Source organism: Danio rerio, chromosome 8 (genome assembly GCF_049306965.1).
Source record: "Danio rerio strain Tuebingen ecotype United States chromosome 8, GRCz12tu, whole genome shotgun sequence".
Lineage (NCBI taxonomy): Eukaryota > Metazoa > Chordata > Actinopteri > Cypriniformes > Danionidae > Danio > Danio rerio.
In genome coordinates this window covers 51,891,810-51,910,000 of record NC_133183.1, presented here as the reverse complement: position 1 = coordinate 51,910,000, position 18,191 = coordinate 51,891,810, and the positions used below count along the sequence as shown (strand labels likewise).

Genomic DNA, 18,191 nt, shown 5'->3' with positions numbered 1-18,191 from the left:
AGTGTTGTGGCAGGATTGGTAGATATACCGTGTACGAATTTGTGTTAGATTAATGTTAAATGATGCTTTAAAGGAGTAAATAGGGTGTCCGCAGATCCTTTAAATCTTAAATTCCATAGTATAAAATAAAGGCTTAATTAGTGTTAAAATGTCTTTAATCTGCTTTTCAAAGGTCTTAAAAACCTGTTAAAGGTTTTGTTTACAATTTGAAATCTACTTAAAATGTCTGTCTATTTGTCACCCGGAAAAACATAGGTGGAACCTAATAAAATAAACGGATTTTACTTGCATAATCGATTTCACTTACGCAAGCGGAGTTTGCTGGGATTGAACTGTAAAATAGCTTTTGATTGTTGTCAACCTGTACATTAGCAGATATTCATTAATAACTTATCAGCTCAGGTCTGAAATTGGATGGTTTTTGCCAATTTCAGCCAGTCCGTTCTGTTATGGTAGCAGCTCAATATATATATATAAGGGATGTAACGGTATCAGAATTTCACGGTACGGTAATACCTCGGTATGAATGTCACGGTACGGTATTTATTGAATCATTTACAGGAAAAAACAAAACTTATGAAAATACTCCAAAAAAGTGCCAAAAGTGTCAATGACATACAAATTAGCCATCTATCTGTAAGCTTTGAAACAGGAACTTCAATTTTAATAACAAAAAATTATTAAACCATGTAAAAAAATAAAGTTTCAATTTAGTATTGTTGAAAACTCATCACATTCAACATTTAATCACTCACTCACTTACTTAGATAGAGATGGGTTTTAAGGAAAATTATATAAATATAATCTGGTAAAAGCTGGTATCTCTGGGCATTTACAATGTTCCCTGCAACAGAAAAAAAAACGGACAGAGAGATATGACTTGGCCCAGGTTGACAGCAGTGGGTAACGTTGTGCATTGTCTTTCCCCCACTTGAGAGGGCAAGCCATGAGTGAGATAGAGGTCTCATGTCTGTATCAATCTGAACAGTGTGCTGTGTCACACCCTCCGTCCCGCCCTTCAGTAGGCGCGCGACAACACCGCTCTTGAGTATGCGCGCTCAACCCCCCCTCCCCGCTTTACAGTACGCTCGCGACAACACAGCTGATCAGAACGTGCGCAACAACACCGCTATTCAGTACGCGCGCGACAACACAGCTGATCAGAACGCGCGCGACAACACAGCTGATCAGAACGCGCGCGACAACACAGCTGATCAGAACGCGCGCGACAACACAGCTGATCAGAACGCGCGGCGACAACACCAGCTTCAGGTTCGATCATTTCCAGCTCTTTTTGATGTCCGCTTCTAGCAGCACACTCCATTTCCGCATTACTGTATCTGTAGCGACAACAGACCGCAAGGGATGATGGTCACCCCTGGGCTGATGGGAATTGTAGTTTTCGCTACCTCCCATTCGCTTCATTCGCCTGAGCAAATTTTCTCAGAAGACCTATAGTTTTACCGAGTCATGCGACTATGGGAATATCGAAAAAAATTAATATTGCGGTATGACGGTATTTACAATACCGTTACATCCCTAATATATATATATATATATATATATATATATATATATATATATATATATATATATATATATATATATATATATATTTATATAAAAGATTGTTAAGGATGGTAATTATTTGTGTTGCGTGTTTTTTTTGTATACTCTGTACTATAAAATGTAGTCATTTTCAATCTTTGTTGTATTAAATAGGTCTTAAAGTCTTAAGTGGAACTATTAGAAACCTGCATGCATAACTCTGCCATACTGTGCTGCAAAAAGTGGTGGGATAACCCAAGATGATGTGACTGATAAAATGAGCAGTTGCTTCATATGTTAAATTTCTGTACAGAGAGGTCAAGTTTTGATCTTCTATTGGGCTCATGCAATCATATGATGCAAATTTGCTGATCAGAGTTCACCAAGCTTGAACTTTGGAACGCAGCGACTTGCGAAACTTGTCACATCAGCTTGTGTTTCCGTTCTGATGCATTTGCATGCTTATAAATATAAGTGGATGGGGTGAAAGTGCAGTGTGACTGTGGCTTAAGAGATTACAATTACAGTAGTTGTTGTTACTGGCAACACTGTGGTTAGCACTGTTTCCTAACAACAAGAAGATCACTGGTACGAGTCTTGGCTGGGTCAGGAGGCGATGGCTGGCGACATCACAATGTTTAACCAGCATCATTATTCCCCGACCCCTCCACTGTAACAGCAACGATTTGAGTCCAAAACACACAGTGTAAATGCGCATGTCTTTGCATGTGTTCAAACTACTGCTAAAGACTGTACTGCTGCTTTTTGCCTACTGAGCTCATTCCGCTCATTGGGCTCAGTGGAACGGGCTGTTGAAGTAGAGACCTGCATTCCCACTGGAGTCCTGTGACCTGATGCAACTTAATGCGGAACATTATTATATAGGTGAATAGAGGCAGTTAGATACTCAAATATGTGGGTTGTGTAAGTTCTACATGTATATAAGCCTGTATCTAAAAAATTAAATTAGCAAATAGGTTTATATTTGACAGAAGCAACAACACAATGGGAAATGGTGCCTCAGTGCCTGTTTCTCCTCATAATAAAAACATTTTGTTCAGTCGAGCTCAATCAACAATGTCACATTTGCAACACAAATGCTGTGCTTATGTTAGTTGTTATCATTAGGTTTCATTTAATTTATTAAAATAAACTAAAGATTTAATAAATTTTTCAGGAAATGCAATGCATTTGTTTGACCTCGTGGCAAAGCAGGTTAATAGCCTATTTCAGTTTAATTCATGTATTTAATTTTGCAGCTACATTCTTATTAGCTTATTTCAGGCTGCTCTGTATCAAAATATGTCATAAAACTGCCTTGTCCTTATTCGTTCTGTCATTGAATTAAACACAAAAAACAGCCATATTCATTTTTATTCCAAGTATTTTTAAATTTAATATTATTCAACAAGGAACTCTTGACAAAAACTGAGGCAAGAAGCAGTCAGTGCAATTAAAATACTTGAGTATTTACCTGTGGGCTTGTGCGGGAGGGAGTAGAACAATTTCCTCAGCCTCAGTTTCCTATTCCTAGCTGATTCAGAGATGCTCTTCTGCACTACTTGGTTTTAACGGTTATTTGAAATACTGCTGACTTTCTATCAGCTCAAACCTGGCCATTCTCCTCTGGACTCTGGCATCAACATTTGGCCCAGAGAACTACCGCTTACTAGATTTTTTCTTTTTTTTTTTTTGGATCTCTGTAAATCCTAGAGATGGTTGTGCATGAAAATCCCAGTAGACCTCAGCAGTTTCTGAAATACTCAGACCAGCTTGGCTGGCACCAACAACCATGCCACGTTCAAAGTCACTCAAATCCCCTTTCTTCCCCATTCTGATGCTCGGTTTGAACTGCAGCAGATCGTCTTGTCCATGTCTACATGCCTAAATGCATTGAATTGCTGTCATGTGGTTGGCTGATTTGAAAGTTGCACTAACAAGCAGTAAAGTAAAGTGGACAGTGGGTGTATAAAAATGTATTTCTTTTTCACTGTGCCCCAAAACCTCAATGTCATCATTCAGCACAATGTCTCAGGTTAGACATCATACGATGCCTTATTGGTTGACATCGCCCAACCCTAATAGTTTACATAAAGAGTGAACAGTGTAGTTTCAGGTAATTTCGCTCAGGAGCAAAAATTCCTTTCAACTTTAAATTTAACTGATGTTTTAATTACTGATTTCAATCCATAGGAAACAATTATTCATCTTTTTTTTTTGCCCAACTGTACATTAATGTAGATTTTTTTTTTTTTTTTTTTTTTTTTTTACAAATTAAAATGCTTATGTTCAATAGCTCCATGTTTGATTTTGTTAACTTCTATTTTACAAAAAAACAGCAAATTTCTCACAGTCTCTGACTGGAAATAGTTTCTGGGCACATGTTTTCAATATATGGATCCTCAAATCAATCTCCTCGCTATACTCATTCTTTGTTTATTTACACATACAGTCCTAGTTAGCATTTTTAAACAGTTTAGTCTCACCCCAGGAGATCTAGCTCTCCTAAAATAAGCATCAGGACAGTTTGCAAAGTGTTTTATTTAGAAGACAAGGATTTGTTTCTAAGCACAGCTTTCCGAGCTGCCATAAGTAGATGCTTTTCATCCACAGTGCAGTCAGTGTTATGTAATCTGGACTCTCTGAGTCTAGTAGCAGCAGTAGACGAGTGTGTGTGCGGAGTGGAGTTGTGATTATTGTGTGGTTATTGCCTCAGCAGGCCACACGGCTACAAACACACTTCCTCTGTTTCCTCTTGCCCTCATTCCTTCCTTTTTTTCTCTCTCTCTCTCATGTTTTTTCTTGGCAGTGCCATTACTCAGTGGTCTGCTTCAGGCGTTAATACGGCAGTATAATTTTAGCTCACTTATTTTAGCAGCGTAATTGCATCAAATGTAGTCAATTATTACAAGAATTTTAATACGCACAGAAGTACTGTACTTTATAGCAAGGCTTTGCGTTCAAATCTATTCTCTGATATTTCTAGTCATGCTTATCAGGGCCATTGCAGCAAACCTATAAGCAGACCCCGTCGTCTTGTAAAACAGACTCCCTCATTCTCTTGAGGTTTTGGACCGTGTCCAGAGCGCTGCTCAATAAATGGAAGCCACCTGCGCTCCATTGTGGGGGTGATGGAGGATTGGAGAGGGAGTGAAACGGCTTGAAGTCTGAGCAGTTGTATAAGTACAGTCACGCTAGTGAGAAAAATGAACCTCTCCTCATCTGCCCCTCAACCCCATAGCGCTTCCCTCTGAAAGATTTGGCGTCCCTTTTCAATGCGCCAACGGACCCCGCTCTTCTCCCTCTCTCCTCTCCCCTCAGGTTTCCTCCAAGCATTAAAACATCTGGGGCAATTAAATGCTGCGGTAAACCTGAACGTAAAGCGAGGGAGTGATGGAGAGACGAAGTGAGAATATCAGATTACCGCGTGTTTGTCTGTCTGCGAGGGCGGCGGGACGGCTCGTTTATTTTCTTTAACTCGGCACACACACAGCGTCCTGATCCTGCTCTAGAGCTGATCCATATGAGTTAGAGCTTGTTTTCTGCGAATAGGAGGCCCCTTGCAGGATTTTGCTGGAGCCACTCTGCGTTTATGTGTGCGTTTGTGTATAAGCTGTCAAAGACTTGTTGATCATTAATCTTTGACTGTTAAATTGTTTCTATAAAGTGCTCTACGGCCAGTCAGAGAGCTTGTGTGGCATTAGCAGTGCGTCTGATGTGGCGATGGCCTTAATATTAGCTCTCCATATCCTTGGCTCTCTGACTGCTTATTTTTGTGGAATTGCATTAGTCTCGTTTATAAGTATGAATAAGAATTCAGTTTTGTTCTTGTTTATTTTTTTATTTCATTGTTATTTTGGTCCTCACTGTGGATTTACGGTTTTCTTTGTATTTTTATTTTAGCAACAGCTGGAGGAAGAGGCGGCGAAACCTCAGGAGCCCGAGCGCACCATCTCACCTCCACCCAGTGAAGCCAAGCACCGCAGCCTTGTCCAGATCATCTATGATGAAAACAGGGTGAGATGAAAAAACTTGTTGTATTTTTTACATTCATTTGTTATTATTATTATTTTTTAAATTTTTTTTTACTCTTTTAAATGCTGTTTTACTTCTTCTACTATGATTAATACAACCCCTGGAAAAAAAAAGTATAGAATCACCACCCTTGGAGATGTTTATTCAAATGTTTAATCGTGTAGAAAAACAAACAAACACATACAGTGCATCTGAAAAGTATTCATAGCGCTTCGTTGTTTCACATTTTTTTATGTTACAGCCTTAATCCAAAATGGATTAAATTAATTTATTTCCTCAAAATTCTTCACACAATACCCCATGATGACAATGTGAAAAAATATATATTTTTAAATTGTTTAAAATGTATTAAAAATAAAAAAAACCTGAAAAATCACATGTACGTAAGTATTCACAGCCTTTGCCGTGAAGCTCTAAATTGAGCTCAGGTACATTGTTTGGAAACACCAGGACTCTTCCTAGAGCTGGCCGACCATCTAAGCTGAGTGATTGGGGGAGAAGGGCCTTAGGCCCCGTTTACGCTAGTGCATTTTAGTTTGAAAACGCATAAGTTTTGCTACGGTTACGCCATCCGTCCACACTACGCCGGAGTTCTCGAGCGCCGAAAACGGAGCTTTTTGAAAACGCTGGAGAGGCCGTTTTCATTCTAAAACGCTGCTGCTCCGTCTCAGTGTGGATGGGGAAAGACGGAGACATCTGAAAACGGAGGCGGGGCTGCAAACGTTCGCCTATCTGATTGGGGCTTTTCCTTAATATTAAGTAGCCCACACACAGTTCAGTCTCGCATCCTCTTCTTGTAAGTTAAGACTTCGCAAGATTGATCAAGGCTGCAGTCTCCCCCTTCTCAGTTTGATATGGAAAACATACCGAGGACACGGGTAAATCTTCAAAGGGAACAGTGTACTTTATAACTTCATTCACATCACCTTGGCTACGTTGTTTCACTTTCTCAACAATAAAATGTAAACATGATTTAAGAAACTGCCTATTTACTTTTTAATATTAGCAACTTAACAGACAGCAGAAATGTTGAGGCGTCGTGCTGCATATATGAGCGTCATCTTCACTGTGTGGATTTTTATAACAAAACGGAGCCGATAACAACTGCCTCCTTTCAATTTCTGTGAAAATACGAAACGCACCCTCTCTTTTGCTGAATATCAGTTTTATTAATCGATAATTATAAAAGTATAACATACAATAAGTTTATACATTGTAGGAAATAAAAGCAAGCGATCAGTCAATGTACCTGGATTAATCATTATCTTATCTTTGCGCTTAACCAAAACATGTTACCCGTGAACAAGTAACTTAATAGATTCCAATGACCAAAGTCAGGGAATTGGCCTATGTCGATAGATAAAGACAACAACATGAATGAAATATCACGTTTAGCAAATATAGTGAGATTAGATCCAGCGGTAGATGCTTGATGAGCAGTCCGACAAGCAGAGCTCTCAGATGGGTAGAAATGCTGGAGCGCTTGCCCGAGAGTGTGTGTGTGGTCACGTGATGTGCGTTTTCAGCGTTTTGGTGTGGACGGAGAGCTGTTCAGAATCGCTGGGTAAAACGCTAGTGTGGATGCGGATCGTTTTCATTCTACAATGCCGTTTCAAACTAAAACGCACTAGTGTAAACGGGGCCTTAGTCAGGGAGGTGATCAATAACCTGATGGTCACTCTGTCTAAGTTCCACGATCTTCTGTGGAGAGAAGTGAAACTTACAGAAGGACAACCATAAGTGCAGCAATCCACCAATCAGGCCTGTATGTGCTCTCGCTCAGCACAGTAGAGATTGCTTTAGTTATATTTTGTATTTTATTTTTAGTCGTTTGGGATGCAGTGATGCGTAGTCAAAAATTTTGCTGAAGAGATCCACCACTTTTGCCGTTCATAAATTAACATAAAACCCCTTGCGCTGCAGGTATTAGGAGGTTTACTAAAGGTGCAGCTGTCGTGCAGTGAGGCGTTTGCGTCTTTAATAAGCTAGGACAGTTCGTGTTCATGCAACTGTAAGAATAATTAATAAATCCACATGAAACAGTCCAAAACTTACCACGCCAAAGCCCAACTGAACCGTGCTCTGGCATGCCTCTTCCAACCGGGCCAAGGCCGATTAACTGAAAAACGCCTGAGCCCGATTCAGAGCACTCACACTTGTCAAATGAACCGTTAAACACACCTGGGCACTAGTTAGCATAGTGTGAGTATGCCCAAAGTGTCAGGACAGAAAGCTTAAAGCAAAATGCCTTCAAAACAGAAAATGCACAGCAAAGCAAATGAGAAACAAATGGGCAGAATGTGGAGTCATTGTCTGTGACCGGACTTTAAGAAATCACCTAAAAGAAATGGGATTTACATACAGAAAAGGCAAACAAAAACCATCATTAACATCTTAACAGAAAAGAACAAGGTTTCAGTGGGCTAACGAAAGACAATCTTGGACTGTGGATGACTGGATGAGTAATGTTTAGTGATGAATCACAAAACTGTATTAGGCAGGGTGATGATGCTGGAGCTTTTGTTTGTTTGGTGTTGTTCCAATAAAGTTTATAAAGACAATTGCTTGAAGGAAGCATGCGAATTTCCACAATCATTATTGTAAAGGTATGTTAGAGATGACCGGTAATACATCCTTTATAAATGCTATATTGTCTATATTGAGATTTTGGACACTTATTCCATCAATTCCATTCAAGGATGTTTGGTGATGATGACATCATTTTGCAGGATGATAATGCATTGTGCCTTAGGGCAAAATATGTGAAAACTTTCCTACGTACATATTGATATAATGTTAATGGAATGGCCTGCAAATATTCCAAACCTCAATCCAATTGAAAATCTGTGGTGGAAATTAAAGACAGTGGTCCATGACAAGGCTCCAACCTGCAAAGCTGATCTGACAATTGCAGTAAGTCAGATTGATGAAGTATACTTTAATTCCATGCCTCAGATAATTCAAGCTGTTCTTAAAAGCCAGAGGTGGTGCAACAAAGTCCTACTGGTGTTTTTATTCGGTCATTCCATATAGTTTTCCTCAGATTTGTGTGATTCCATCTTTTTCCTCAGCTTGATCTGTGAACTCAGTTGTAATGGACTACAGTGTTCTTTCTTTTCTTTTTAAATAGTGTTTCCTACAGTCAGAAGGTTGTATTGTTGAATGGAAATAGTTTTGTGGCATGTATGTGTTTGTTTGTTTTTTCTACACAAGCATTTGAATAAACATCTTTAAGGGATGTTACTTTTTACTTTTTGCCAGGTAGGTGTTATTTTCTGCTATTATACTTTTATATATATATATATATATATATATATATATATATATATATATATATATATATATATATATATATATATATATATATATATATATATATATATAAAAAAAATAAGAATTCAACTAAATGTCAAAGCAAATATTTTTGGATTATTATAGGCTTTAAAAAACATTAGAAACAATTTGATTAGTATTGTAAAATCTAAAAAACGACCTCTTAAACTCGTTTGCTAGTACACACTTCAACCCACCACCACCCTAACAAAAGTATTAAACCCAAATTTGTGCAGTTCAGAGGAGTTACATCAGAAAAGAAGCAGGTAAGTCAAACAGCTGTGGCAGATCTTAATGAGAGAAATGAGCTGTAAAGTGTATGATGAGGTGCTGCAGTTGATTGACGGTGAACTCAGCCCACCTTCACCACCTTCACCACTCACAGAGACACACACAGTCCATTGTGCTGAATCACAGCGCTGCAGATTATCGAAATCACATCCACCGGCTTTATCGTAATTTTCAGACGAGGTACTGAACATGTTGCTTTTTATGGCAAAGTACCTGCTTCTTTATTTGTAAATACTTGTTTGCAATTGGAATAAATCACATATATACACTCTGTTGCATACTGAAAGCATTAGCCTCTCTCTGAAGGGTAAACATTATTACTTAGCAGTTGTTATTAGTACATTACAGCAAATAGGTCAATTACAAAAAAATAATTATAAAAAATAATAATACACAGTAAAATGACTCAGATGGAGTACTTTTGTTTTTTAAAAGCTCTATTATTTGGGGTATACTACAAATTAAGCTTGCATACTGAAATACAGTAGAGTGTGTATAAGCCAAAGAGAGTAGATTTGGTATATTGGTATTTATCAGTAATGTGTCTATGGTGCTTGTGGTCCCTCTAGTGGGGAAAGATTAGATTAAGCATACTGTCTGAAACTGAGAGCATGTCTTTATATATTAGTTTTCAGCATAAATGAGATGGGATATTGGAAAAATCTGACATTGATATTTTGATTTGCTGCGATATGAATATAATTTCATCAGATGATTTAAACAGCTCTGTTTAAAAAAACATTTGATTTATTTCGATCAACTGGGATTTATTATTTTTTTTCTCAATGCAGTGCATTTGCATAGAATATGATAAATGACAAGCATATATAAATCGTTTTTTTGGAGAGTGTAACTGTATTCAATGTACAGAAATTGAACTATCAAGCATAAAGTAATGTGTCATCACCATTGTATAAATAATATTTGAAATTATTGTTAGTAAACAATCTTGGGGTTCAACTCTAAGGATTTTTTCTACTGGCCAGATTGGGCCAGTGGTTCAGATTATTAATTTTCCTTCAAATATTTTCACTGGCCCCACCAAAAAAAAAAAAAAAAAAGAAAAGTTAAAAGCTATGTCTTAGCCACGTTTTAAATAATGTGTCAAAAATAACGTCTGTGAGTCTAGAATGTAAATATAAAAAAAAATATTAGTAAATGTATAATGAGCAAAATTCAAAGTGTTATGCAAACAGAAATAGCAGTATGGAACATGTGCAGGTATTTTATTGCAATTCAAAAGGTGGCTGATCTGTCAAACTGACGGCAAACAGTACAAAAGATCACTTCATTTTTTTCGTCATGTTGTACCCATGTAATTTTCTGCTTTCAAGATGTTAGAAACATACATTTTCTTTTAGCCTCATAATTTGATGTTGCCACCATGCTGCCTTCTCTTCACTGTACTGGTTGTTGCCAGATTACAGAAGAAATAACGTGCTCACAACATCCAATCAGATAAGAGGAACCGAAAAGCAATATGGTGTTTAAAACATCACATTCAAAGTTAGCATTTAGAGGACAATAAAAAGATAATACATTACAATTAATGTGAAATATTGTGAAAAAAAAAAAAAAAAAACTATTACAAACTACAAAGATTTAAATATATTTTTTGTTTCTCTTGATTTTTGCTTTTTATTTGGCATTTTTCCCTAATATATACATTTGGACTACTAATGTTTGAACTGTTAATCAAAAGTTGAGTTGAGTTGAGTTAATGTAGCGTATATGCACAGATATAATATTGTAAAGCATCCTATAAAAAAATATTTATTTAAATGGGAAATTTGTGAGATGTGTACTCTAGAAAACCTTATAAATCATACATAAGGATCATATTCAGAATATATAAGTGCACACAGTTTCCTGTGAGGGTTGGTAAATACAGTTTGCACAGTATAAAAACTATGGAAGTCAATAGAAAAAATACAAATGTGTGTGTGTTTGTCTGAGAGAGAGAGAGAGAAATATGCTGCAGCTAGCTCTCTGCAACTCTCACATGGTCGCCCACTGCAGCTAAGCAGGGCTGTGTCCGGTCAGTACCTGGATGGGAGACCACATGGGAAAGCTAGGTTGCTGTCGGAAGTGATGTTAGTGAGACCAGCCGGGTGTGCTCAACCTGCGGTCTGTGTGGGTCCTAATGCCCCAGTATATTGATGGGGACTCTATACTGCTCAGTCAGTGCCATCTTTTGGATGAAACGTTAAACTGAGGATATAACTCTCTGTGGATGTTAAAAATCCCAAGATGTTTATCCCAAGATCCCAAGATCCCAAGATGGGGTTTACCCCAGCATCCTGGCCAAATTTGCCCTCTGGCCTCTGTCCATCATGACCTCCTAACCCTACCCATTTGATAATTGGCTTCATCACTCTGTCTTCTCTCCGCCAATCAGCTGGTGTGTTGTGTGCAGTCTTGCACTATATGGCTGCAGTCGCGTCATCCAGGTGGATGCTGCACATTGCCGGTGAATGAGGAGATTCCCCCCATTGTGTAAAGTGTTTTGAGTGTCCAGAATAGCACTTTATAAATGTAAGATTATTGTTATATTATATATGCTAGTTTATTTTAGTTTTTTGTGAACACTTCAAGGGTCACATCTCATTTGCATGCGATTATTTGCTATGTTTTTTGAATGCATCTTGGCCTGCATTTTATCACAGTTTCTTTTTAACGTACTCTTGGGAAAGCATCATGCATCTCCTTCATAATTTGATATGCCTTTTACTGTTATCCGACCTCAAGTGTATCCAGGTCTCTGTGCTGTTTTCCTCAGTCAGGTGGTTCGGGCTCCCATCCTGCTGTGATCTTTTAATCACACCCTCCATCTCTTAATCCATTAAGGCCTCTCGTGCTGCGATACTGCCAAACAGCACTCACACCTTCCTGCTCTCTTCCAGGAAGTGCTCGATGCTCTCTGCAATCTATGGGACGGAATAGAGAAGCCAGCTCGCTGAAGTGAAAGTATCATGCCGATTCACTGTGGGAGAGGAAATTGTCTTATTAAAGTTGGCATGTTCTGTTGTAGTAGCTGTTTGCTGCTTTCCTTTCAAGAGTCACAGTTGTATTGCAGTGTGTTCTTGGACACACAAATCATTTGATTCTTTTGGTTATGAAGCTTTCAGCGCACACATAAATACAAGAAGACACGTAATAATAATAAGGCTAATGGATAAAAATAACAAAACATGTACATAAACAGAATTAGAGCAGTAAAATGGTAGATTAAAAGAGCGCTTATTGTGTTATGTAATAAAATAAAACAGTGTGACCAATTAATGATATTAGATTCTCTTATGGGGAAAATAATAAGCTGTTTTGCCTACAGTATTTCTATATGTAAATAACCGGTGTTATGACTGGTTAAAATTTGTACTGGAATAATCAATATAGTGGCTAATCTTTAAAAATGGTAGGAAGCTTGTCCTGAGAGCACTCTAGTACAGTGTTTCTCAGCCACGGTCCCGGAGGACCACCAACACTGCATGTTTTGGATGTCACCTTACAACCCTTACAGGTCTTTAAGTCTCTGCTAATGAGCTGATGATCTGAATCAAGTGTGTTTGGTTAAGGAGACACAGGCTGTTTCTCAATATGTGTTCTTCAGCGATCCTTGCGTGACATCATCATCAACCGCTAAAGTTCCCAAATGTGTTAATGATATCAAGGATGTTCAGTTTAGCATGGTTGATCAGTGCTGATGACAGTTCCAGATACCGTTCTTCCAATAGTGATTGTAACCAGTGCTTAACAGCTAACCAAAATTTACGAACCTTTGCATTTAAGGTAAATTCAGAGTTACCATTCAATAATAGCAGTACAGGAGCTTTGGGAAAACTAGTTTTTGCAACTTTGAATAAAATGTCCTGCACTAAATCTCAAAGTTTTTGCACCGCCGGACATTCCCACATCATATGCAAAAAGGTATCTGGACACTGTAGTTCACAGAACTCACAATAAGGATGTGAAGATAAAACCATGATATGTAGTATTCATGTAGCTAAATACACCCTGTGAATAGTTTTAAAGTGAGTGAACTGGTGAATGGGGTTTGTGGAAGTGTGGAATGTATTTCACAGAGTTTTCCAATATGAAATAAGTTTATATTATGTTCAAATATTAGTAATTGTAAAGTAAAATTGCCCTTAATCAATTAGAATTTAATCTTTTAAATGGAATAATTTAAGGATGTTTACAATTATTAATTGAATTATTAAGCAAATTAAATGATGCACTCAGTTAAATTAATATGATTTAATCCATTTTGTCAAATTTCCATAATAATTATTCTTTTTATTATTTACTCTGAAATTAATTGTTAGTAGTAATATTTTTATTTCATCATTCTAATTTAGATTAATTTAAGTTATTGAACTTTAATAAATAATAATTAATACATTTAAAGTACATATGAAATAGCACATTGCACACACTATATTTGCAGACAAATGGAAGAAGCTGGAGCGGCTAGTAGAATGTGCTCCATTAATCCAATCTCAAATAATGAAATAAAATCACCTTGTAATTTTTCGAGAGTGCATTAGTACCTGTATGTGACCATTCAAGTTCTCCCCCTTTGTTTGCAGTAGAGAATGGACATGTAGTTTTTATGGCTTTACATGTTTCTGAGAAAGACACACAAGTCACACATACCTGGCAGCAATCTGCTGATTCTGTCTCTAAAATCCTTATTAGATCTTTTTTTTGCTCTTGCTTTTTTTCCATCTCTCTCCAAATTTGAGCAGGACAGCACAGAATGTAATAGATTCAGCTTTCTTTATTGCATCTAATTGGATTACCTCCCCAGCCATCTCTCTCTCTCACACACACACACACACACACACATGCACACACACACAAAGAGAGAAGGGAGAGAGAGAGGTAGATGGCACAGGGCAGCGAGTGTCTTCTGTTGAGAGCTCTATTAATAGTACATCCCTTATACACTGGCTTGTTTATGTGTGTGCGCTGGAGAGAGTGTGAGGTGTGTTGCTGTGGTGATGTGCTGCTGACATGTGCGCTGTGTATGTGTTTTGAACAGAAAAAGGCAGAGGAAGCTCACCGGATCCTGGAGGGACTCGGACCCCGAGTAGAGCTGGTGAGTCCACATTTGTCTCCTTATTTCTGCTGCTTTCACACATCAACTGTCTTCCTTTGGCTTCAGTGTTTTCTATTAGAAAGAGCTTATGGCATTAGCTGGTGCTGATTGAGTAAATATGAATTGTATGACAGTTTTTAGTATTCACACAATGTCATTTGAATCAGCGCTTATATCAGTTTGTCTTCATTTTATGCCATCATAACATTATCTAAAATCATTGAGCTGATTTCTAAATGATTTGCATTACATTAAGTTTAATGTGATATTAAAAAGTCACTTGATGTGTATGAATAGCTACAGTAACATGACCTCCACAGTGTGAAATAGGAGCTCCTTCAGCCTGTAAGTCTGTGTGTGACTACATGCACTGCTGCCTGTTTGTTTACAACATGGCTGTTGACCTCCTGCAGATGAGTTTGCAACAGCGCTCAGCATCCATTAGCTTAGCTCAAGCAATTAGTCAACATTTTCAAATGACAATGTCCACAATAGAAATTTGTTGACAAATGTTATTGAATAGTCATTTGATCACATGCAAGGGCAAGCAATATCACATTTGACCACTACAGCACTGTGGCGCTAGTGTAATTCAGCCTTCCTTAATGCTAATGAAGAAACAAACAGCACTAGTTATGATGACTGAGTGCAAGCGTTTCTGATTTAGTATCTGTGGGAAAGTTTTACAAAACCTAAAACTGAGGATGCCGTAGTTTGCAATGTATCCAAGGTGGAACTTGCTTTTCATGGTGCACAATCAGCATTTGGCTTGGGCGGTAATATGGTATACCGTGGGATCTAAAAATAGCAAGGGTATCAGTTTAAAAACCGTTATACTGTCATATATAGGAAACAAGGTTTATATATTGAATATAATTCTACTTTTCAAGCTGTTTGGACAGACATATGTGTAGGTATAGTGTGTAGACTGTCATATTGGGGTGATATAAACACACCCAGTCCTTTTTTATTTTATTCAATTTAACAACATAAATTCAATGGACCATTTGGAGGGGCTTTGAGATCAACCACAACTTGATGTAGGAGCGCTGTCCCCCCGCCCACCAATATTGATTGACAGGCGCGCATCACCAAATCCTGCTTGTTGTTTCACATTTGCAATTTTCAGTGTGTGATTCAAAGCGATGTCACCAAAGAAACACTCTTGCTCTGTATTTAGATGCAAAGCTCATTGGGCTCAACACAAGATCAACATTCACCACATAATCGCTCTCATCTGCGCCATTGTTTGTAACTTTAGGTGGGTGTGCAAATGTGTACTTTTCATCGCGTCTTCCTTAAACTTCAGCCGTTTGCATTTCCCGCGGTCACAGAAGCTCCCTGTCATCTTAACGCGTTGCCTTATGTGCGCGTCCCTCAAGTGGAAATAACAAACTTGCCTTAAGCAGGTCGCTCACCTGAAGCACTACTCGGGTACAAACACCGGCACCGTAAGTCGGCGGCTGTCCGCGGTGCCCAGCCACAACTCGGGATACTGTTCATATTTCTGCCGTGCCACAGAACGGCATCTGAAAAGTTTCATTTTAAAAAAACATGCGAATATGCACGTCTGGTAGGCTGTGTCACGGCATCCAGTGTGTGTGATGCCTTTTAGTTATAGCCTGAGTCAAAGTTAATTCAGTGTGCGTGGTTCTTAGTTTCGGTGTGCAAGTTTGGAACTTTAAACTAGCAAACAGTTGGCTGTAAACCATACAAAGACACAAACGATTTTGTAGTCTTTGCTTAATATGTGTGCGGGTCATACATGTACGACTGAATGCTGGTCCTCTCACTCATGTTGCTTCACTCTGTCTGCTGCCACACAAAAGGGGAGAGCTCTTGGCTCCACTAACTTGTTAAGTTGGGCGGGAAGTCAAAACTCATTTTCATGTGAAGCAACGCACCCATAAAAACAACGACCTGTGTACACGCCCCCAAAATGACACTTTTTACCACATTATAATAATAAAAAAAAAGATGTGTGCTTTGAACTGAACCATAATATTAATATTCAATCTTAAATAAGGGGTAAACTAGGTGCCCTTTAATACCTAAAAACAGCATCACAGGACAGCGTGGAGAAGAAAGGGAAAGGTGGGGAAAGATGGCGAGTCGTGCACCAAGTGACTTGGTCTAGAAAAAGAACAAAACTTTTGCAGTTCGGCAGTATTTCGGGTTTCAACCGAACGAGAATGGAGAGGTGGTAAATACGGAAGACGCAATTCGCAAGTTGTGCAGCAAAAAGGTGACCGCGAGAGATGAAATTCCTTAAACCAGGGTGTCCAAACTCAGTCCTGGAGGGCCGGTGTCCTGCAGATTTTAGCTTCAACTTGCCTCAACACACGTGCAAGGATGTTTCTAGTAAGCCTAGTAAGAGCTTGATTAGCTAGTCCAGCTGTGTCTGATTGGGGTTGGAACTAATCTTTGCAGGACATCGGCCCTCCAGGACCGAGTTTGGGCACCCCTGCCTCAAACCAAACCTGGGGTTGCATATATCGTATTTGGTTTCTAAATGGTTTAGGCACAAGCCAACAGTTTGATGACGCTGTCTGAGTCTTACATCATAATTGTTTATTATGCATGGTAATACCGTATATCAAGATAAAAAAGGGAGGAGGTTTGATGGCATCAAAACCTGGATACCACTCAAGCCTAATCTGCATGTGGTCCAAGCTAGTGATGCAAGGATCTCAGTTATATATGCTGGTTGGCCAGGTGAAGTAATCAAAAAGGACATTTTTATTAGTTGCGAATGGATATGGTCATACATTTTGTAAACATTAGCTACAGTCTCAATAATAAAAAAAAAAGTGTTTTCAAATCTTTTTTTTTTTTTTTTTTTTTTTTAAACCAGGGAGATAGACACTAACATGCAGACTCTGACTCTAATGCGAAATTGATCAGAGAGAAAATAAAAAGGGAGAATTAAAAACAAATAAGAAGGGAAAGAAAAGCAGTGTGCTGGCTTAGTGAAGTGGTTAAATTCAGTGCTTGGGTTGAAAATAGGATTTAACTTGTGTGTTACAATGACAGCAACATACACTCTTTAAAGCAATGGTATCAATCTCAAATCCTGGAGGGCCGCAGCTCTGTTTAGTTTAGGTTTAACCACCTCCAACTCACATCTGCTTTATAGGCTCTAGTAGTCTTGAACACCTTGATTAGTTAGTCAGATGTGTTTGATTAGTGTTGGAGAAAAATTGCAGAGCTGCAGCCCTCCAGGAATCCAATCTGAGACCTATCATTTAAAGGGGTAGTTCACCCAAAAATACAAATTGTCATCATTTTCTCACCCTTCACTTGTTCCAAACCTGTTTGGCTTTCTTTTTTCTGTTAAATACAAAATAAGCTATTTTGAAGAAAGCTGGAAAACTTAAGCCATTGACTAGTATTGTTTACAGGTTTGAATAATAACTCAAAAGTGTTTGGAACCATTTTAGGGTGAGTAATAGTGTATAAATATACATTTTTAGGTGAACTATCCCTTTAACGTTACTTAATCTGCTGTTAAAAATGAACAGTCCACATCGAGTAATGTGACAATCTGCTGTGGATATCTGTATCAGAGAAAATAATAGGTGCGGGTGGATGATTTGTTTTGAGCAGAGGATTCGGGTGACATTCAAGCTGATCAAGTTGTTAATGTTCTTCAGCTTTCGCTAACTAGCGTTAAATCTTTTTATTAGACTGTAATAGCAATACTAATAATAGTTATGATAACAAGAACAATATAATTACAGTAATGTTCTCAAAGTTTTGCAAGCTCGTCAGACCTCAGGAGATTATTGTAACAACATTAGCTGTTAAAGGAGAGGAAAGTGATGATAAGAGGGGACACTGATAGGAGTCTTATGCCTTGCCTTTATTTTCTTTAAAAAAGGAG

General features: G+C 38.2%; 1 protein-coding gene across 22 annotated transcripts in view; it reads left to right on the top strand.

Moving 5' to 3' along the window:
• ncor2 (nuclear receptor corepressor 2) overlaps nt 1-18,191 on the top strand; it is a 197,225-nt gene that overhangs the window by 88,899 nt on the left and 90,135 nt on the right. For all 22 annotated transcript variants that reach the window (XR_012383753.1, XR_012383752.1, NM_001007032.1 and 19 more), the window contains 2 exons: nt 5,452-5,565; nt 14,252-14,308. Coding sequence is in view for 20 of the 22 variants with exons in the window: in NM_001007032.1 (NP_001007033.1) it covers nt 5,452-5,565; nt 14,252-14,308 (171 nt within the window). In the remaining 2 variants the exon portion in view is untranslated. The remainder of the gene's footprint in view (nt 1-5,451; nt 5,566-14,251; nt 14,309-18,191) is intronic.